This window comes from Lepidochelys olivacea (assembly GCF_965140295.1).
Source record: "Lepidochelys olivacea isolate rLepOli2 genome assembly, chromosome: 3".
Classification (NCBI taxonomy): Eukaryota; Metazoa; Chordata; order Testudines; family Cheloniidae; genus Lepidochelys; species Lepidochelys olivacea.
This window is the reverse complement of record NC_140413.1, coordinates 15,569,642-15,591,417: the sequence shown is the minus strand read 5'-3', so window position 1 is coordinate 15,591,417 and position 21,776 is coordinate 15,569,642. Positions and strand designations below refer to the sequence as shown.

The 21,776-nt window shown below is 46.1% G+C and overlaps 1 protein-coding gene and 1 long non-coding RNA gene across 4 annotated transcripts in view; one reads left to right on the top strand and one right to left on the bottom strand.

Moving 5' to 3' along the window:
• The window catches only part of RCAN2 (regulator of calcineurin 2), a 164,619-nt gene extending 144,313 nt beyond the window's left edge, over positions 1–20,306 (top strand). For all 3 annotated transcript variants that reach the window (XM_084623209.1, XM_084623211.1, XM_084623210.1), the window contains one exon: positions 19,686–20,306. In XM_084623209.1, the coding sequence (XP_084479335.1) occupies positions 19,686–19,846 (161 nt within the window). In that variant the 3' untranslated portion in view covers positions 19,847–20,306. The remainder of the gene's footprint in view (positions 1–19,685) is intronic.
• On the bottom strand, positions 156–20,385 carry LOC311517921. Its single transcript, XR_014710818.1, has 4 exons — positions 20,305–20,385; positions 9,104–9,335; positions 6,140–6,253; positions 156–1,457 (listed from the first exon to the last, which is right to left on the bottom strand). It is a non-coding gene; the product is annotated as an uncharacterized lncRNA (long non-coding RNA).
• Positions 20,386–21,776: the final 1,391 nt, after the last annotated feature.

Below are 21,776 nucleotides of genomic sequence, written 5' to 3'. Positions count from 1 at the left end.
GGATTAAGACCTTTAGAGGCCCTAAGGACTGAAAAGATTATGGTGCTCCCCGATACGTAATTCAAAATAAAAACAATACTATACCGTAAAATAAAATTTTATTTTTCGAAATTACACAAAATTTACATGTATGCTGAAATTAAAATAGGCTCTTTTTAGATTTTCTGATTGCAAAATTCTGGATAAATTCATTGAAGCTGACTCGATGAAGTATGTCCACTTCCATTCAACAATAGGGAAAGTGAATCAAGTCTGTCTGGACACATTCTTGTTCTTGAAGGTTTTTTATTCTTTTCAGCTGAGAAAAAGAGCATTCTGCGGAGCAGTTAGTAATCATCAATGTTAGAAAAATACGTAGTGTGATCTCTACATTTGGAAATACACATTGTATTCTGTCTTTCAATATTTTGTCATGAAGATCAATGTGACTGAATTTCATTTTTCCTATTTCATTAAACGTTGTGCGCATATAACAGTGGAACTGCCATACTTCTCCACAGAGATTCATGTTCAAGTCAACAGGGTATGAGTCAACTAGCTTTTGGGAACCTTGTGAATATTTCCTCTTCATATGAGCTTCAAGTGTATCAATTAGAGCGTAGTAAGTAGATACGCGAAATTTGTCTCTAGGATTCAGTGCCGTTTCTGTTGCACTGCTATCATTTGCTTGTTTTTTCCTGATTCACTTGTGGGACTGGGCTTCTTTGTAGTTCGTATCAGGCAAGATATCTTTTGATATGTCTTCAAGTCTTTCAAAATCATTCCTCAAAGTGTGTAAGTTGTCTGCTAATGATTGACAGAGGTCTGCATATGTTTTCGAATCCAATTCTTTTTCTTGGGGAGCTTGACTTGTGTGGTAAAAGTGTTGTAAAATTTCATTCCACATGGTCAACATGAATACAAACTCCAGTTCTTGCATCTTGTTTTCAGTGTTTCTGCCTCTCGTATAGTTTCTCCCTTTTGTGATTGGTCTTCAGCTATACTTTCTAATGCATCCACAATCTTTGAGTAGGACTCCAGAATTGCACTTGTTGCCACTGCATGTGCCTCCCAGCGAGTATTAGAAAGAGATTTCAACACACGATCATTGCCCAAATATGTTTTAAGAACTGCCCATCGGTGTGTTGAGGCAGAGAAAAATGTATAAAGTAACTGGACTGTTGAGAAAAAACGTACTGCCACCGGACAACAATCAACAGCTCTGCGGCCAACAAGATTGAGAGAGTGCGCAGCACATGGTGCGAATATGGCATATTTGTTCTGTTCTAAAAGCTTCTTCTGCATTCCTTGATAACGCCCTGACATGTTGGCAGCATTGTCATAAAATTGACCTCGGCACTTCGAGAAATCTATTTTGCAAACTTGGCACGGATAATGCAGTACTTGATGTGCCATTTCTTCACCAGTGTGGCTTTTCAAATTGAGGAATGTTATAAATCGTTCAACTGGTTTTCCATCTGTGGGAGATGCATATCTTAGTACAATACTCAATTGATCAAACTGTGAAAGCTCAGGTGAAGAGATGACAGATAAACTGAAGTACCCAGCAGTAATGATTTCATCCACAATAGTTGAACAGACTTTGTCACTCATTAGACCATGACTGATTAAGAGAGCTTTAAACTAGGAATTTGGGGGAGATGGTTGGGAGATGTCCAGGTAATCTCCATGCCGGATTTTAGAATTGAGAGGAAAGAAAACGAAGTAAGAAAGGATACAGCCATGGGTAGGAGGAAGGGCAGTGTAGATACCAGTCTAATAGGTTATAGTGGCTGTAGAATGACCATGCCTAATAGGGTACATAATGTGAGTGAGGCCAAACAGCAAAAATTAAGATGTTTGTACACTAATTTGAGGAGCCTAGGTAACAAAATGGAGGAACTAGAGCTACTCGTGCAGGAAGTAAAACCAGATATTATAGGGATAACAGAAACATGGTGGAATAGTAGTCATGACTGGACTACTCATATTAAGGGGTATGTGCTGTTTAGGAAAGTTCAAAATAAAGGTAAAGGTGGTGGAGTAACATTGTATATCAGTGATGAGGTAGAATGTAAAGAAATAAGAAGCAATGAAATGGATATGACTGAGTCCGTCTGGGCAAAAATTACATTGGGGAAGAAAACTATTAGAGCCTCGCCTGGGATAGTGCTTGGGGTGTGCTATAGACTGCTGGGATGTAATTTGGATATGGATAGAGCCCTTTTTAATGTTTTCAGTAAAGTAAATACTAATGGAAACTGTGTGATCATGGGAGACTTTAACTTCCCAGATATAGACTGGAGGAAGAGTGCTAGTAATAATAATAGGGCTCAGATTTTCCTAGATGTGATAGCTGATGGATTCCTTCAGCAAGTAGTTGCTGAACCGACTAGAGAGGATGCCATTTTAGATTTGGTTTTGGTGAGTAGTGAGGACCTCATAGAAGAAATGGTTGTAGGGGATAGTCTTGGCTCAAGTGATCATAAGCTAATTCAGTTCAAACTGAACGGAAGGATTAACAAAAATAAATCTGCAACTAGGGTTTTTGATTTCAAAAGGGCTGACTTTCAAAAATTAAGGAAATTAGTTAGGGAAGTGGATTGGACTGAAGAATTTATAGATCTAAAGATAGAGGAGGCCTGGGATTATTTTAAACCAAAGCTGCAGAAGCTATCGGAAGCCTGCATCCCAAGAAAGGGGAAAAAATTCATAGGCAGGAGTTGTAGACCAAGCTGAATGAGCAAGCATCTCAGAGAGGTGATTAAGAAAAAGCAGAAAGCATACAGGGAGTGGAAGAAGGGAGGGATCAGCAAGGAAAGCTACCTTATTGAGGTCAGAACATGTAGGGATAAAGTGAGACAGGCTAAAAGTCAAGTAGGGTTGGACCTTGCAAAGGGAATTAAAACCAATAGTAAAAGGTTCTATAGTCATATAAATACGAAGAAAACAAAGAAAGAAGAAGTGCGACCGCTAAACACTGAGGATGGAGTGGAGGTCAAGAATAATCTAGGCGTGGCCCAATATCTAAACAAATACTTTGAAACTCAAACAGCTTAGTGGGACTAAATCGGGGGGCCCAGATAATCTTCATCCAAGAATATTAAAGGAATTGGCACATGAAATTGCAAGCCCATTAGCAAGAATTTTTAATGAATCTGTAAACTCAGGGGTTGTACCGTATGATTGGAGAATTGCTAACGTAGTTCCTATTTTTAAGAAAGGGAAAAAAAGTGATCAGGGTAATTATAGGCCTGTTAGTTTGACATCTGTAGAATGCAAGGTCTTAGAAAAAATTTTGAAGGAGAAGGTAGTTAAGGACATTGAAATCAATGGTAAATGGGACAAAATACAACATGGTTTTACAAAAGGTAGATCATGCCAACCAACCTGATCTCCTTCTTTGAGAAAGTAACAGATTTTTTTAGACAAAGGAAATGCACTGGATCTAATTTACCTAGATTTTAGTAAGGCGTTTGATACCGTGCCACATGGGGAATTATTAGTTAAACTGGAAAAGATGGGGATCAATATGAAAATTGAAAGGTGGATAAGGAACTGGTTAAAGGGGAGACTACAGTGGGTCCTACTGAAAGGTGAACTGTCAGGCTGGAGGGAGGTTACCAGTGGAGTTCCCCAAGGATCGGTTTTGGGACAAATCTTATTTGATCTTTTTATTACTGACCTCAGCACAAAAAGTGGGAGTGTGCTAATAAAGTTTGCAGATGATACAAAGCTGGGAGGTATTGCCAATTTAGAGAAGGACAGGGATATCCTATAGGAGGATCTGGATGACCTTGTAAACTGGAGTAATAGTAATAGGATGAAATTTAATAGTGAGAAGTGTAACGTCATGCATTTAGGGATTAATAACAAGAATTTTAGTTATAAGCTAGGGACGCATCAATTAGAAGTAACGGAGGAGGAAAAGGACCTTGGACTATTGGTTGATCGTAGGATGACCATGAGCTGCCAATGTGATATGGCCGTGAAAAAAGCTAATGCGATTTTGGGATGCATCAGGAGAGGTATTTCCAGTAGGGATAAGGAGGTTTTAGTACCGTTATAAAAGGCACTGGTGAGACCTCATCTGGAATACTGTGTGCAGTTCTGGTCTCCCATGTTTAAGAAGGATGAATTCAAACTAGAACAGGTACAGAGAAGGGCTAGTAGGATGATCCGAGGAATGGAAAACCTGTCTTATGAAAGGAGACTCAAGGAGCTTGGCTTCTTTAGCCTAACTAAAAGAAGGTTGAGGGGAGATATGATTGCTCTCTATAAATAGATCAGAGGGATAAATACCGGAGAGGGAGAGGAATTATTTAAGCTGAGTACCAATGTGGACACAAGAACAAATGGATATAAACTGGTCACCAGGAAATTTAGACTAGAAATTAGACGAAGGTTTCTAACCATCAGAGGAGTGAAGTTTTGGAATAGCCTTCCAAGGGAAGCAGTGGGGGCAAAAGGATCTATCTGGCTTTAAGATGAAACTCAATAAGTTTATGGAGGAGATGGTCTGATGGGATAACATGGTTTTGGTAATTAAATATTCATGGTAAATAGGCCCAATGGCCTGTGATGGGATATTAGATGGGGGGGGATCCGAGTTACCCAGGAAAGAATTTTCTGTAGTATCTGGCTGATGAATCTTGCCCATATGCTCAGGGTTTAGCTGATCGCCATATTTGGGGTCGGGAAGGAATTTTCCTCCAGGGCAGATTGGAAGAGGCCCTGGAGGTTTTTCGCCTTCCTCTGTAGCATGGGCCACGGGTCACTTGCTGGAGGATTCTCTGCTCCTTGAAGTCTTTAAACTACGATTTGAGGACTTCAATAGCACAGATATAGGTGTGAGGTTTTTTTGCAGGAGTGGTGGGTGAAATTCTGTGGCCTGCGTTGTGCAGGAGGTCAGACTAGATGATCATAATGGTCCCTTCTGACCTAAATATCTATGAATGAGTTCATCACATATTGTCTTGGAGAAGTATGATGGGTTACCTTTGCCAGCATTCCCATATTTTGAGATATGGCCTGCTAAAAATGTGTCAAACTGAGCCACAAGCTCCAACAATCCCAAGAAATTTCCATTCTGCAATGATCCAAATGTGTCATTTGATCCCCAGAAAGGCAGACCACATTCAGCTAATGTTTGAACAACAGCTATAACTCTGCAAGACATGTTGCCAGTATTCATGCTCCCCTTTAATTTGTTCTTCCAATTTTTGTGTCAATCCAAAGCCCTGCTTCGATTTAAATATGTCAACATTGAATCTCTGTGAATAGTGCTATTTTCATGTTGTTCAATTAAAACAGTATTCCGCCAGTCACTAAATCCATCTACAGCAAACCGGGATGTTGAAGGTTTATATGCAAAAAGTTTGCAAACAAAACAGTACACAGACCCTGCTGATGGTGAATACAGTAGCCATTCTTGAGTGTATTTCTCACCATTCCCTTTCATGCCAAAAAATATTTTTTGTGGACAATATCTTGTTTGTTTGCCATTGGTAAAAGTCCGATGTGATATTGCAAAATACATGACAGGATCTGATTTCCTTGCATTATTTCAATCTACGTGAGTAGGACGCCCCCCTGGTTTAGGTGGGGATAAGTAATAAAAAGAGAACAGAAAAATGGGTGAAGAGTGTGTAGTGGAGTGTAAGGAAGTCTCACAAAGTTCTGATTTTTCCCATTATGACTACTTTGATGCTTTTTTTGAAATATCAAATATCAATTTTTTAAAAAAAAAAATCTTTTTTTTCGTGCCCCCTGCTTTGCTGGTGCCCTAAGCACATCCGTAGTCTGCCTATTGGGTAATCCATCCCTTGGGTAAGCGGGTGCAGATCTGTTGCAGTCCATGGAGTTGCTCCCACTTGCACTGGGGCTGAATTTAGATTCATAGATTCATAGATATTTAGGTCAGAAGGGACCATTTGGTCCAGTATGTTTTAATAAAGATTTAAAGCATAATCCCCACTTTGAGGATTTAGAAGAGAGTTTTTGAAACTAAAAACACATTTCTTCCAAATGAATCAGGGTCGCAGGCTGTGTTGTTGTCAGTTTCCCCTTACATCTGAGTACTAAGTAATGTACTTAATGGGGCAGATTTATAATAGTCAGCTTTCTTAGTGATTGTTTCAGTCCTTCACTCCAAACATACCTGTTAACTGAATCTCCTTTGGTTAACCTTCAGGTCCTCTTCAGTCCTCTTGCATAGATGCATAGGAAGGCAGGAGGAAAAGGAAAATGCCTTTGGGAAGTTAGACTTCAGCACCTGAAATGAGTGGGTGAACGTCAACCTGGGGAGATTCCTATTTCTCATTCTGATCAGATTAATTTATTTTGTTTCCTTAGAACAAAGGCTAAATATTGAGGTAGAGACCTTGCTGACTGCCATTGTGTTTTTCTGCTGAGTCATCACACTATCTGACAGTGCCTTTATATTTATAATTGTAGATCCTAATTAAAACTTCTCCTCTGTGTTTGGAGAGTGCCTAGCATATTTTGCCACTGCCACAATCTAAATAAATCAGCAAGTGTCAATTGGTGTAGCTCCCATTTCGTTAGGCCTGTATCCTAATTTGGACTCAGATTTTATCACCAAAACACCGATCACTTAAATGGAGACTCATCAGTTTATACCTGTTGGGGATTTGGCCCGTGATTTTTTGCCTTACGGTGTCACTTTAAAAAGTGGGAAGATCTATCTTTTTCATCCTGTCATTATTACCTTGGTATCTGAGCTACTAATAGCACTTTAGTAGTAGTATTTTTAAAGACCTGAACAACCATTAAAATGTAGCACCGGATTCTATTTTTATAAAAACCCTATGGATTGTACATGACTATGTTCTAATACATTAGTAACATTGGCCTCATTTTCAGTCCAGCCTTAACAAGGCTTCCATATTTTGATCCACGATTTCGTAGGCGTTAATAATCGTGAATACAAAATTGTATCCACATTTTTTGGGTGGGTATAACTGAGGTTCTTCTCTGAGTTTGTGTCAGCATGGGTCCCACTCCAGGCGTGCATGAACTACATGCATGCAACACTGGATTTTTCTGGGCTAGCAGTGTCCATCAGGGCTGTGCATGCACTCTGTGCTTCATTTCCCCCTTACTGCCCATGTCCAGGTGTCAGCCCCCTAGTTCTTAACTCAGGCTAAACTCTGAAAACTTATGAATATCTTCAGACCCACTTCTGAGCTTTGATTTTTGACTTCAGTGAACTGAGTAATCATTGGACAATACTGTTCAGAGGTGCTCCGATTGACTCCAGATCAGCAAGAGCTTACCTACCAGAGGACAGGTTCTTATCCCTTCACTCAGTGGTGCTTAACCTACAAGTGAAACCAACAATGACAGTGTGTATATGTCCAGGGCTATTAGGCCATACGTCAGTGTGCATATGTGAGATGCCACTTGCCAGACTTCTCCTATAACCTTTATACTTGTGGCTGAGATCTGTGTATGCCCCATCCAGACATCATATGAGCAAGTGCAATAAAGACCCATCTCAAGTATTGCAAAAGCTGGCTTGGTGGCTAGACATGAACATGAGGAGAAAGGTGACATTTTTGGTTCCCCCTCCCCCAGACAATGTTTATCATGGACACACCAGGGACAGGCTGAGGGGCCCACCTGAAACACCTCCAGGCACATGGGCTCAGGACAATTTGAAGCTACACATGAACGTCATGGAATTAAGGATCATCAGGCTAGCCCTTTATAACATTCTTGCCCATTCTGCAGAATTCCAAGGTACAGATTCTAACAGACAACATGTTGGCAATTCGCTATGTAAACAAGTAAGGTGGTGAGTGATTATCCCCTCTGCCTGGAAGCCATTAAGTTTGGTGTCATCAGCATGAGGTGACCCCACAAGCTCTAAATCTTCCAGAGACCAGCAATTACCTAGCAGACTTCCTGAGCAGAATCGTGCTAACCAAACAGAAGCATTTACTACAGAAATCCATCCTAGACCTGATATTCCATTAGTGGTGGACTCCCATCAGATTTGTTCACCACAGAGGATACCACCAAGTGCTCCTGTATGCATTCCCACCAATTCCTCTGATTCCCAGAATAATATCCAAGGTCATATAGGATAAGGCCTGAGTCGTCATGATAACCCCATACTGGCCAAAATAGTTTTGATTATTAGATCTGCTGCAGATGTCTCGGCAGCATCCTATACACCTTCCAACTTGCCTGACATAGTACCCCAGAACCATAATCAGATATTTCACCCAGGCCCACAGTCACTGCATCTGATGGCTGGATGTTGGCTAGCTGAGCAACACTGACAGAGACTGCTCCCTACCAGGTCAGAAAATTCTTATGCAGAGCAACAAATGTTCCACCAGGAAAACTTAATCCTCCAAATGGATAAGATTATCCATGTGCGCAACTCAGAATAATATTGAGCCAGTGGAGTCCCTGATACCAAAGATCTTAGACCATATCCTGCTCCAGAAACACATGGGACTAGTGTTTAACTCTCGTAAAGTCTACCTTTCTACAATATTGGCATGTTAAGCTCCAGTAAGGTCGCACTCAGTCTTCTCACATCCTATGGTATTCAGGGGCTTTCTTCATGCTTGCTCTCCAGTCAGAGACCTAACTCCATTATGGGCCTCAGTGTCATCCTTCTAAAGCTTATGAAGACTTTTATTGAACTGCTCTGGGAGTACTCAACATATTTGTCAAGCTGTCAGGAGTGGCTCGAAAGCATGAGTACCAACCTCAGGGCAGACTGTTAAGAAGCAGGGCACACCCACAAATCTGGTTGTGAATTCTAGACTTTGAATTCCCCAACCTAGCATCCAGTGTGACCTCCTCAGCACTGTAACAGCCCAACCATGAAGTCCCATATAGTCATCTTGGGTACTCAAGCTTTTAGGTGGCAAGACAAACTGAACTTTGTGATAGATGGTCTCATACACCAAAAATCACGATAATATTCCAGTTACTCTCAGTCCCAAAGGACCAGTCACTTTCCCAGGTCAGTTGCACTTTAGATCTTACAAAGACAACGCTTGTAGCCAGTCCTATAATAAACTAGCTAAAGGAAATGAGAGTTATTTATAAAGTTAAAGGAGGTAAACATACACATACAAACCTCTGTTCAGTGGCAGCTTTGCAAGCATCAATGATCCCGACATACATTTGATGAAAATACTCTTTGGGGTCACTGTAGGTGTGAGAACGGCTTCCGCGGTCGAGCCGTCTCCGTGGCTTGCGTTTTCTTGGGAGTGTAGGATCATCCAAATAAAGATATCTTGCCTTCTCTACTCTACCACGGTGTCTGTGAGCTGAGCTGAGTGCACTGCACGCTTGCCGTGGTCTGGCATCTGCACGAAGAAAAGGCATGAAACGATTGTCTGCCGTTGCTTGCACGGAGGGAGGGGCGACTGATGACATGTACACAAAACCACCTGCGACAATGTTTTTGCCCCATCAAGCATTGGGAGCTTAACCCAGAATTCCAGTGGGCAGCAGAGACTGCGGGAACTGTGGAATAGCTACCGATAGTGCACCGATCTGTAAGTCGATGCTAACCAGGATAGTGAGGATGCACGCCGCCGACTTAATGCGCTTAGTGTGGACATACGCAATCGACTGTATAAAATCGACTTCTAAAAATCAATTTCTAAAATATCGACCTAATTTCGTAGTGTAGACATACTCTGAGAATGTTTCTCCATCAATTGATATAGAAATTCACGCGCGCTGCACATCAGAAGTTTCACATGATAGAGAAGAAAACTCAATTTTTGTTTTTACCCCTCTAATTGGAAGAAAATAGCTCACGAGAACAGGGAATAGCTTTTGGTCCTTTTGGTTTGATGCATCCATGCTAAGCATGATAAACGAGCACTTCTCTACATCACACTGCAGTTCTTCTGTTGATAATGGAGCTAATACATTGCAGATTATTCCCTCAGATTTTGTATGCGCAGACGAAAACTTGGGTTGGTAAAGTTTTTTAATCAATTGTGAGATACAATCACTAGATCTGAAACTGTGTCCTTGGTGCACAGAATGGTAAGTAAACAGTCCCTCACTTGCATGTATTTGATCAGCTTCTGTGTTTTGCTTAACAAAAAATTCGGAAACACTTGAGTTGCACTTAGTTCGTTCGGCGCCCGAGTGTTTTTTTGTTTGGAGATGCTGAGTAATGCCATTACGGCTACCGTGAGCAATGGAAAACTCGTCTCCGCATGTCTGACCTATAACCTGACTGTTGTCAGCTACTGAAGTCTTTATTTCAAAGACATGAATTGTTTTTGTAGGTCATCAGTAAAAGAACATACACACTTCTCTGACATTTCTGGAGTAAAGATCGAACTAACTTCCCATGGCTGCAGTCTAGCCCTGTTTCAGGTTGCTCAGAGCAATTGCCACCACCACTCCCTGTCGTAAATTTGACTGCAGAAGAATGTTCTTGTGAGCACAGTAAGATTTTGTAGTGTACATGGGTTACAAAATCTTAATCTACCCCATGTTTACCTTTAGTTTTGTTTCAGAAAGAGAAGTCATTTGGAGAGGCAGGGGGGCACCGAGGGGCTGTGTGCGGGCAGGGGGTAGCTCAGGGTGCAGGCAGGGGGGCACCGAGGGGCTGTGTGCGGGCAGGGGGTAGCTCAGGGTGCAGGGAGAGGGGTCGCTAGGGGCTGTGTGCCAGGAGGGCTCTCCTGTGGTCCCTGTTCCCTGAGGGCTCTGCCAGCCCTGGAGCCGGGTCCCCCAACCCGGCAGCTCTTACCGGCTGCTTGAGCAAAGGGGCTGGGAGCTAGGAGCACCACGGCTGCCTGCTCCATGGCTCCAGCCAGAGGAGCAGCTACCCTGCATGCACAGCCTGGCACCAGCTTCTTGCCTCTGATCTGGTGGGTGGGGGGAGAGAAGGAGCAGTGTGTGTGTGTGCGGGGGGGTGGAGCTGCCCCCTGGACTTCTCTGCACTTGCAGTGCAGCTTGGGGGGTGAGCAATTCTGCCTGGGGGAGCACCAGGGATCCAAGATTTAGCCCTGGCTCTTGGCTTCAAGTCCCACCGCTCATGGCTTGGGTGGGGGCAAGGATCAGGGTTTCAGCCCCGGGATCTGGGCTTCAGCCGGTGGTGGGGGTGCTAGGGATGGGGATTCAGCCGGGGAGGCAGCTCTGGGCCTTCAACCCCGCAGCAGGCTGCAGGGATGGAGACTTCAACCTGAGGGGGTAGGGTTAGGAAAAACGTTTTCACTAGGAGGGTGGTGAAACACTGGAATGCGTTACCTAGGGAGGTGGTGGAATCTCCTTCCTTAGAAGTTTTTTTAAGGTCAGGCTTGACAAAGCCCTGGCTGGGATGATTTAGTTGGGGATTGGTCCTGCTTCGAGCAGGGGGTTGGACTAGATGACCTCCTGAGGTCCCTTCCAATCCTGATATTCTATGACTCTATGAGTTAATGATCTGGAGGATGGTGTGGACTGCACCCTTAGCAAGTTTTCAGATGACACTAAACTGGGAGGAGTGGTAGATATGCTGGAGGGTGGGGATAGGATACAGAGGGACCTAGACAAATTAGAGGACTCGGCCAAAAGAAATCTGATGAGGTTCAACAAGGACAAGTGCATTTAGGGTGGAAGAATCCCATGCATTGCTACAGACTAGGGACCAAGTGGCTAGGCAGCAGTTCTGCAGAAAAGGACCTAGGGGTTACAGTGGACGAGAAGCTGGATATGAGTCAACAGTGTGCCCTTGTTGCCAAGAAGGCTAACAGCATTTTGGGCTGTATAAGTAGGAGCATTGCCAGCATATCGAGGGATATGATCATTCCCCTGTATTCGGCATTGGTGAGGCCTCATCTGGAGTACTGTGTCCAGTTTTGGGCCCCACACTACAAGAAGGATGTGGAAAAATTGGAAAGAGTCCAGCGGAGGGCATCAAAAATGATTACGGGACTGGAACACATGAGTTATGAGGAGAGGCTGAGGGAACTGGGGATGTTTAGTCTATGGAAGAGAAGAATGAGGGGGGATTTGATAGCCGCTTTCAACTGCCTGAAAGGGGGTTCCAAAGAGGATGGATCTAGACTGTTCTCAGTGGTAGCAGATGACAGAACAAGGAGTAATGGTCTCAAGTTGCAGTGGGGGCGGTTTAGGTTGGATATTAGGAAAAACGTTTTCACTAGGAGGGTGATGAAGCACTGGAATGGGTTACCTAGGGAGGTGGTGGAATCCCCTTCCTTAGATGTTTTTAAGGTCAGGCTTGAAAAAGCCCTGTCTGGGATGATTTAGTTGGGGATTGGTCCTGCTTTGAGCAGGGAGTTGGACTAGATGACCTCCTGAGGTCCCTTCCAACCCTGATATTCTATGAGTTACAGTCTTAGGTTCCAAAAGCTGATAGAAGCTTCTATAATAAGTGTAAGGGGACTGTTGTCCCCTTACTAACCTTCAGTGGGGGTGTTTTAGTTGCTAGCTTGCAGTACTAAAAGGGGGAAGGGTTGATGGGGAGTCAGGACCCTGAGACTGACAGTCCCTAGGTAAAATGGGGAGAGGCCAATGCTCCAAGTCAGCCTGAATGACAGGGCGGGCAGGCTAATCAGGGAGTCAGGAGTCCAGGGAGGTCCTGTTTTCCGTGTGAGCTGGAATTGCCTGGGTCAGACAGAGTGGGGCCCAGCTAAGGAGAAAGCAGGGGCCCAAGCTGAGCTGGGATCAGAGCTGCAGCCCCAAAGCCAGAGGCACAGCCCAGAGAGAGCAGACTTGCCCTGCGAGGACAACTGCGGCAACCAGACCTAGAGGGGCCAGAAAAGCAGCCCCACGAAGCAGGTCAGTGCTGGGAGCAGAGTCGCAGAAGCAGCCTGCAGAGCAGACCTGTCCTGGGAGGAGAGCTGCAGCAACCAGACCTAGAGGGGCCAGAGAAGCAGCGCAGGGAGCTGGAGGCAGAGCAGCAGCCCTGCTGAGGCAGAGTGGAGCTGGGGCTGGAGCAGTCCGGAGCCGGGTGTCGTAAGCAGCTGGGGAGAGTGAGGGGGGACCCTGGGCAGCGGGGCCAGCACAGGGAGACACCTCAGCCAGGAGGCTCTGCAGGCCAGACTCGGAGAGGGATTGGTAACCCTGACAGGGTGGGGGCAACGCTGAGAAGAAGGGTCCTGCCACCTAGAGCCTGAGAGCGTGCACCAAAGAGAGTGTCCAACCCACAGCATCCCTGCAGCACAGCCAGGGCCTGAGAAGGCGGCCTGGGACTTACAAGGAACAGACGGTGAACTGCCCTGACATTCCAGAGACACTGTTTGTGATGTTCCCTGCCACAGAGCGGGGTGATGTTTCCTTTAACTTTTCCCATTTTCCCTTATTCCTTTTAAAATTAATTGTTGATTAAATAACATTCATTTGCTTCAAATTGTATGTAATGATCAGTGGGTCAGAGAAGTGCCCAGTGCAGAGAGAGTACCCTGGAGTGGGGACACCCTAGCCCCGTCCTAGGTGACCACAGCAGGGTTGCGGGTCGAGCCCCCCAGGAATCCTGGGCCCAGCCTTGTTGGGGTTACGAGGACTCTGCCAGACAGGAGAGTGGAAAGGGAGTCCTCAAGGGCAGGGAGGCCACTGGGTAAAGGAAGTGAGAGCGAGTACTCAGATCCTTTCGCTAGCCCACTTCACTGGGGTAGTGCAGAAGCCAGGAAAGTTTCCCACAATAGCGGGACTATTCCCCTGCTTACATAATCTTTATATGTCCTTTAGGGCTACCCCATCTTAGCACTGTGGAGCTTTTGCTCATGCTTAGTAATCCTTGCCCCTCAGAGTCCAAGCAGCATAAAGATAGTTTCTTCTTGTCAGGGATTTTTATTCCCTTCCCCCAGAGTTCAAGCTGATGGGAAGAGTCCACCGGCATGTCTCCTCTTCATTGGTGTGGAGGGGTGCAATTAACAAAGTCTTTTGTCCTCTGATGTTCTGCAATGGTTTGTCTGGGGTCTATGGGTCTTCTTTTATTGGGCAGGAGATACACCTGTGGCAAACCACTATTTCATACTTGTTAATGCTTCTCTCCTCCAGTTTATAGTTTGAGTGAACTCTTAAATATTACCATATACCGTGATACAGATATGATAAATGAGACTGATGCATGCAGCAATTCATAAAAGCATTTCATAAAGTCCAAAACACTAAATACATTTTATAAACCTAATACCTAGTTTAACAATACTCACACACAGGTGAGCCAGACTGGTTTCCAGCTATGCATTTGTCAGTGTTCAGTTGAAGCCTAAGGGCCTTGGCATGAGCTGGTACCTGGTCTGCCAGCATCACAATACCGCCTTATCATCAAGACAGATATTCTCATGGCCATTATGTCAGCATGGACAATCAGCAAGTTCCAAGCTTTTATGTCCGGATTGTTTTACACACCCTTCCAAAGGGACAGGATGGTGGTGAAACTGTACCCCAAAGTCATCCCTAAGGTGGAGTTGGAATTTCGCCTGAACCAATCCATTACCCTATCAGTCATCTTCTTGAAACTGCACTCAATGCCGGGAGAAAAGAAGCTCCATATTCTGTATGACTCCAGAGCCTTTCTATATTACCTCAGCAGGACTAAACAGTTTGGGTTCTCGCCTCACCTCTTCTCGGCTATATCTGGTGCCTTGAAAGGCTATCTTGTCACAGAGAATCCTTGAAGTGGATCATGTAATGTATTTCGACCTGCTTCAGCTGGCTGGCGAGCCTCTCCCTCCAAATGTCAAAGCACTTTCCACCAGGGCACAGGTACCATCTTCCACCCACTTCAGAAACATGCTGATCTCTCAGGTCTACAAGGCAGCAATGCAGTGTCACCTGCTAACTTCTGTTCAGCATTATGTATTTGACCTGGCAGCCAAATCAGAGGCCATGTTCAGGGCAGCAGTACTTTAATCTCCGTTTGATGCAGCTGAACTTCAGGGGTAGGGACACTGATTGATTGCCTGTCCCCTACACTGGGATCCACACTGACAAATACTTGAAGAAGAAAAGTAATCTTCCCTCACTGTTTTTGAGATGGTGTAAGCAGTTTGCATCCCACAACCAGCCCTCCATTCCCGCTTTTCGGAGTCCTCAGCCACATAGGCTTTGAACTGGCAGGGACCTGCGGGAGGACTACAGCAGCCCCCTGCCCTTTATGGCCTTGTGCAAGAGCACAGGAACTGGCAGCCTGAATGGCCCTGATGGACACTGCTAATTAAGAAAACTCCGGTGTCATGTGCATGAGGTGCTTGTGTTCCTACAGTAGGCTCCACGCTGCCTACAGCATCTCAAAGAATCTGTTATTGTCGGGCAAGTAATTGTTCTTCACTTGGCCACCTTCAGGACCGATTTATGGGAGCACTGAATACTGATTCGTTCAAATGACATTAATTGCTGCTGCAGTTGCTTGTGCCAGAGGCTTGGGAATGTTTGTCCCAGTGTCTGTAGTTATTTCAACTTCTCTTTTCCAGTGGAAAGACATCTTTGGGAAAGAATTTGAGCATAAAAACGAATGTGGCATCTGAACTGGGATTATCACCTTTTAAGAGGACAGTGAATGTGAGTTACTGTACGTGGTGTGATAAGAAATGGCCCAGCTTTGTTTGTGCACTGCACCACAGAGCTGTTTGCATCTGACAGTGACCAATGTGCCCCTCAGTGGTGGTTGGCAGCATTGACGTCAGACCATAGCTGAGAAATTAGCTGCAGCCTGCAGGGAAAATAGGCAGTGCAAAACCACATACAGCATGACCAAGAGTGGTTTCTCTTTTTACATTTTAGCTTCTCAGCAAGCCCCATAATGCTTTACTCAATCTGGATCCAGGAAAAAGATTTCCAAAAATAGAGAAGTTTAATGTCAGCATTAATGGGATCACAGCAATAAAATATCTCTTGCAGCAAGAAGCCTAATTTATAATAGTTATTCACTGTCTTGATTGTACAGTTGCCTCCCACCTTCAGATAAAAATGCACCCTGTCCTCTAATCCCAAGCCTTTAAGCCTCACTCAGATGAACAGCAAACCAGCACAAACACCATGCTTGCCTTGTAGCAGGTGCAGAGTTACCTGGAATGACAGGGGCCCGATCCTGCAATCTTTTATTCAAAAAGGTGTGTGTAAAGAATCATGTGAATGAAGATTTTTGGGATCAGGCTCAGTAACTTATAAAACCTGGCAGGGCATCTTTTAGTTCTGTATTTATATAGCCCCTAGTACAAGGAGGTCCTGGTTCATGACTAGGGCTACTAGGCACTACCATACTACAAATAAGTAGTAGTAACAATTTATTCTATGGCAAATAGGATTTTGGGGTTCCATCTTACCTAGTTATATGGTGCCTTGCTCTCCTCCTAGAGTATTTACTGTAAATTTGCATTGGCCGCTCTTAACTCAAAGCAGTCATATAAAGCAGAGATTGTCAAAGACATAGTAGTGTTTGTCAGTAGCTAATCATGGTGTTTGTCAGAGTCTTAATAAGGCAATTTGTCAAACTTAAATAAAGTGTACTGGTGCTTGCCGGCATAAAAGACAGAAACGACCTATTCCAATAGGTCATCTACTCTGCCCCTGCCAGGCCAGGATTGTTCCCCACAACACATTTTCTAGTGCTTTCTCTAGTTGAGTTTTAACCGCCAAGCTATGAGACTTCCCCTGCTTCCTTGGGGAGATCAGGTCAGTGTCTCACAGATCTCACGATCTGAAATTTTTCCTGTTATTTTTCTTAAATTTACTTTTTCTTAATTCCATCCCATTATTCTTAGCTACAGCCCCATGTACCACACTGAACAGAGGCAGCATTGTTTAGGAGATGGTGCACAGGACTTAGAGCTGGGAATTACTGAGTTCTGAGCCTGGCTCTTACTCTGAGAGCGTGCGGCACAAGCTGTCAGCATAGTCTGTGTGGTATGTAGATTGTTATGGATTTTTTACCTTCAGTCCTTTTGGTACGATGTCCATCTGCTTGCATTTGGAAAGGAAGATGATGTCTGTCTGTATCTGTACAAGTTTTTTCATGCAGTTGATAGATTTCCACTCCATACGGCTAAATGCAGTGCCTTGCATAATGACAGGTTTCAGAGTAACAGCCGTGTTAGTCTGTATTCGCAAAAAGAAAAGGAGGACTTGTGGCACCTTAGAGACTAACCAATTTATTTGAGCATGAGCTTTCAAATAAATTGAACTGTAGGTCACGAAAGCTTATGCTCAAATAAATTGGTTAGTCTCTAAGGTACCACAAGTACTCCTTTTCTTTTTGCGAATACAGACTAACACGGCTGCTACTCTGAAATCTGGCTCTTACGCTGGGGCTGTGGCAAGTCATTTCACTTCCCTGCCCCATTTCCACCTCCACAACACTGACCTACTTCACAGGGAAAATTGGAGGGTTAAGTAATGAATGTGCACAGAGCACTTGGAAAATCCAAAGTGCTGCATAAGTGTGTAACCCATTGCTGAGTGTGTTACAGGTCCCACTCCATGATCTGCAGAGGATATGAGTGTGTTCCATCTACTGCTAAAGAGCACTGGCTCAGGCTATAGCCGCTCATGCTTTTAGCTCTAGAGGTCTCTGGTTCAGTCCCCTGTGTGTCGGCCAAGATGATGATTGTCATAAGTGCTAAGTAGATGCTGTGCCTACTTCAATGGTGAAGGGTATTTAGAGATGTTTATAGCTGGAACTGTTATCAGTGATAAACAAATCCTCTCCCTCACAGCCTACAGCTACAGCAGCTAGAGAAATTAGAGATGGAACCAAGCTGCAGTGTGTTTAACTGGATCTGAATGATCCCAGAGTCTAAGGAAGTTTGGGCCTGGGGTACTGAGGTTTGGCCCATTTTAGATACAAGGGGCAGCCATGAAATTTGAATCCAGTGCTGAACTCCCTGTGGATAGAGGGTTTAGGAGGTGTGGTTTTGAGCTGGGTCCATTTCCATGGCACTCAGCTACCTTATCTCTCCCCTCCTTACATATACATTTAAGCCTTGTCTGCTCTGTGATTTCAGTGTGGCTGCATGAGTGGAAAATCCTAGCATAGGCACTAGTGCAGTTTGTTTTTAACTAGTCCAGATTATCCTGGATTCTACCCTTAGGCCTCGTCTACACTTGGGAATAGCCTTTGCATTCAGAAACAGTCGCCAGCTTTCGGTGTAGTTGCAGGGGTGCTGACCCCTGGCGAGTTGTATGGGCCTGTGGTGCCCGGGCTCCAGCAATATTCAGGGCCCGGGGGCCCAGCTCCACCAATGTCTGGGGCTGGGTCTCTCCCCCAGCCCCACCTGCTGCTCCTGCGCGCTTCCCCGAGTGTCCCCCGGCCCCCACTTGCTGCCCCCGTGCGCCTCCCACAGGCCCCAGCTCCGGGCTGCCTCCGCTCTGCTGGCTCCCAGCATCAGCTGCCACGGAGGGTCCTAGTGCCCCCCATCCCCTAGTGCCAGGGCAGGCTGCCCTTACCCTGCCCTTCCACCTCAGACCCTTACATTTTCCAGCAGGACCCTCCACCAGCACAGGGCTGACCCTCCACCCGCAGTCACCGCTCCTTCCCCACGCTGGGCCAGGGGCAGCCCCATCCCTCACTCCCCGTAAGGCTACAGTGAGGGGCAGCAGCAGGGGAGGAGGCACACGTGATAGCAGCACCCCGCCCCCGCCCCCACCACAGGCGAGGCGAGGGGGCTTCCTGGACCTGAGAGGGGCCCTAGGAGTAAGTGCAGTGACAGTGATGGGGGTGAGTGTGCTCCTGGGGAGGAGAGGGCGGGCTCCTCCCCCAGAGCTCACTGCTGCTGGCAGGGAGAGGACTGGATGGGGAGTCCTCTCTGGCCCCAGCCCCGGGGCAGCCTGCCTGCACCCCAAACTCCTCATCCCTAGCCCTGCCCCACCCCAGAGCCCCCACCCCCAGCCAGAGTCCTCTGCCCTAATCCTGAGCCTCTCCAACACCCCAAACCCCTCATCCCCAGCCAGAGCCCTCACCCCCCCGCACCTGTACCCTCTGCCCTAGTCTTGAGCCCCTCCCACACCCCAGAGCCCTTATCCCCCGTCACCCTGACCCTCTGCCTCAGCCCTGAGCCGCCTCCTGCATCATGAACCCCCCCCAGCCCTAGCCCTGAGCCCCCTCACAAACCCCTGATCCCCACCCCACAGCCCTCACCCCTGCACCCCCTCGCTCCGCACACCCTCCAACCGCCAAACTCCCTCCCAGAGCCTACAGCCCCACCCCCACCCCCAGCCCAGCCTGCACCTAAGCTCGGTCCAAGCCTGCACCCCCACCCCCTTCCCGCACACCCTCTCCTGCCCCCCAAACTCCCTCCCAGAGCCTTCACCCCAGCCCTCTGCACTCCCTCCCAGAGCCTGCACCCCAGACCCCCACACACACCCAAACTTCCTCTCAGAGCCCAACCTCTCACCCCTTTTGCACCCAAACTCCCTCCCGGAGCCTGCACCCCAATCCCCTGCCCCAGCCCAGGGCCTGCACCCCAGACCTCCTCCCCCACCCAAACTGCCTCCCAGAGCCTTAGGCAGGTGGGGGGGGTGGAGTTTGGGGGGGGGCGGGTTCTGGGCACCACCAAAATTTCTACAATGATGCCACCCCTGAAAGCAAACCCCTGTGTGTCTTTGTCTAAGCTTAAGGCTCAGCCATGGTGCAGCTACACTGATTGCTGAATCAGGGCTATTCGTGGAGACAGACAAGGCCAAAGTCAATGTTTGGCGCTCTCATTCTGGTGACCTTTGACCTAACCACTTATGTCTGCTTCCAGGGGAGAAGTACGAGCTGCATGCAGGGACAGAGTCCACCCCGAGCGTGGTGGTGCATGTCTGCGACAGCGACACAGAGGAAGAAGAGGACCCAAAGAATTCTCCAAAGCCAAAAATTATTCAAACCCGGCGCCCTGGCCTGCCTCCTCCTGTGTCTAACTGAGCCTCTCCAGCCGGAGTAGCACTTCTCTCCTCCAGCATGGCTCTTTGTTTTCTGTTTGCTATGTTTTGTTGAAGGGCAGCCATTGCCTGTTGGGTAATGGGACATCTAACTCATTGAAATCCCTTCTCTGTACTCAAGCCTGTCTAACACAAGGGCTAGGAAAAAGTTCTTTGTACATGTAACCATATCACTTGCCATCGAGTGTAATAGATCTTGTGAAAGGGGCTAGAATAGGGGTGGGGTTCAGTCTGAGGGTTTTTCATAGCATTGCACATTGTAATGGTAGCAAAACCAGAAGCATTGCTTAGTAAACTAGTGATGGGCAAATAGGCTGAGGGTGGGATTAACGTTCAGACAAGCAGAACATCATTCTCTGCTCCCCTTCCCACAGGATCCCACTCCCCACCCTCCACTACTCCCCAGCAGACCTGGGTCTCCCTCTTGTCCCTTATTCTTACCTGGTGTCATCTTGTGAGGTAGCAGCTCAGTGGCCTTTAACCCCTTCGCCTCCACTTACTGAGCATTTATCTTGTGGGGGGGCAACCCAGAGGCCTTTCACTCCCCCTGGCAATGTCATCAGGGGACATGTTCTCTGCATGTTTCAGTTACAGCCAGGGGACTGAAATACTCCTGTCACCTGACTGCTGCTGAATACACTGGCCCTTTAAATCTGGGGCTGACACCCTAGAGTGCATTGGGCTGAAGGGGGAGGCAGGATTTTGTGAAGGGGGAGGTGTCCTTCAATCCTTGGCCCTCCAATGAGAGGGAGCCAGGCTGCTAGCAGTGGGGGAAATCCTCACATTCCCTCCCAGCAGGAGGGCAAGGGTGTTAACTTCTCTTTTCCTGCACCCCTGAGGTTAGGATGGAGAAGCTAACTTCCCATTATGCTGGGATTCATTGCTGTCTCATGGTAGCAGCAAACGGCAGTGATGGGCAGAGGTTTCCAGTGGTATGCTGGATAGCCCTGATACTCCAGCTATTTGCAAATATTTGCTCATCCCTAATAATCAGCACTCCCCCTCCCCCTTTGCTCGATGTGTTTTAAAATCCATATTTAGCTGTATGCAGTGTTCTCCCGCCCCCAGGCCAAATAAAACAGGACCACACTTAAACTTGAACTTAGACTGCATGGAATTTACTCTCCTGTCTCACTCACTCCTACATGTCCCTGCCACTCATAAAATGCGCAGGATTACTGACATTTTTGTGCTTTCAGTGTGAGTGGTAGCAGAGAGTACTTAGATATTTGGATTTTCTACCTGGGCAGATCATCTCTGTTAATTATTCTCATGCACGCTCACCGTTTCGAGAAAGTGCTTTCTAGAGCTTTAAGCCTTGCTCTTACAAAGGCACGTGAGCTTAACTTGACACACGTGAGTAGTTCCATTGAAATGAATGTTATGAAACTTAAGCGTATGCATATGGCTTTGCAGGATTGGGGCATAAGCAAATGAGCTGCAGTTCTACCCTTACCCGCTTGAAAAAGACTCTGTAGAGATGGCACTGAGGGGTTCCATGTTTAAAGTCTCAATGTCTTTCCTCTCTAGTTTGCTCCATTTACAAGTAAAAAGAAAGTTTTTCTATTTCTCAACCCTGCAAGATCAACTTGGGATCTGAAAGTCAAGCTAGGTTCTGTAATAAAACCTTGTTGGGAAGTTTCTGAAAATTACAGTGGCAGAATCTTAATTAACCATAAGGATACATATGCTTCAATGGACTCTAGCTCATTTTCCCATTGCTGTATTGACTCAGCAATACCGACAGAAAGAAAAACATGTAATTTCTTCACTAAAATCAGCAGAGAATTCTCAATGCCCACAGGGAGAACAGAGCTGTGGGTGTAAAAATGAGCCATTTTTACAGAGTTCCTTTTCTGACCATCACCATTCTTTAATATTCCCACTGAGAACTAGAGCCTTGCTTATGCATA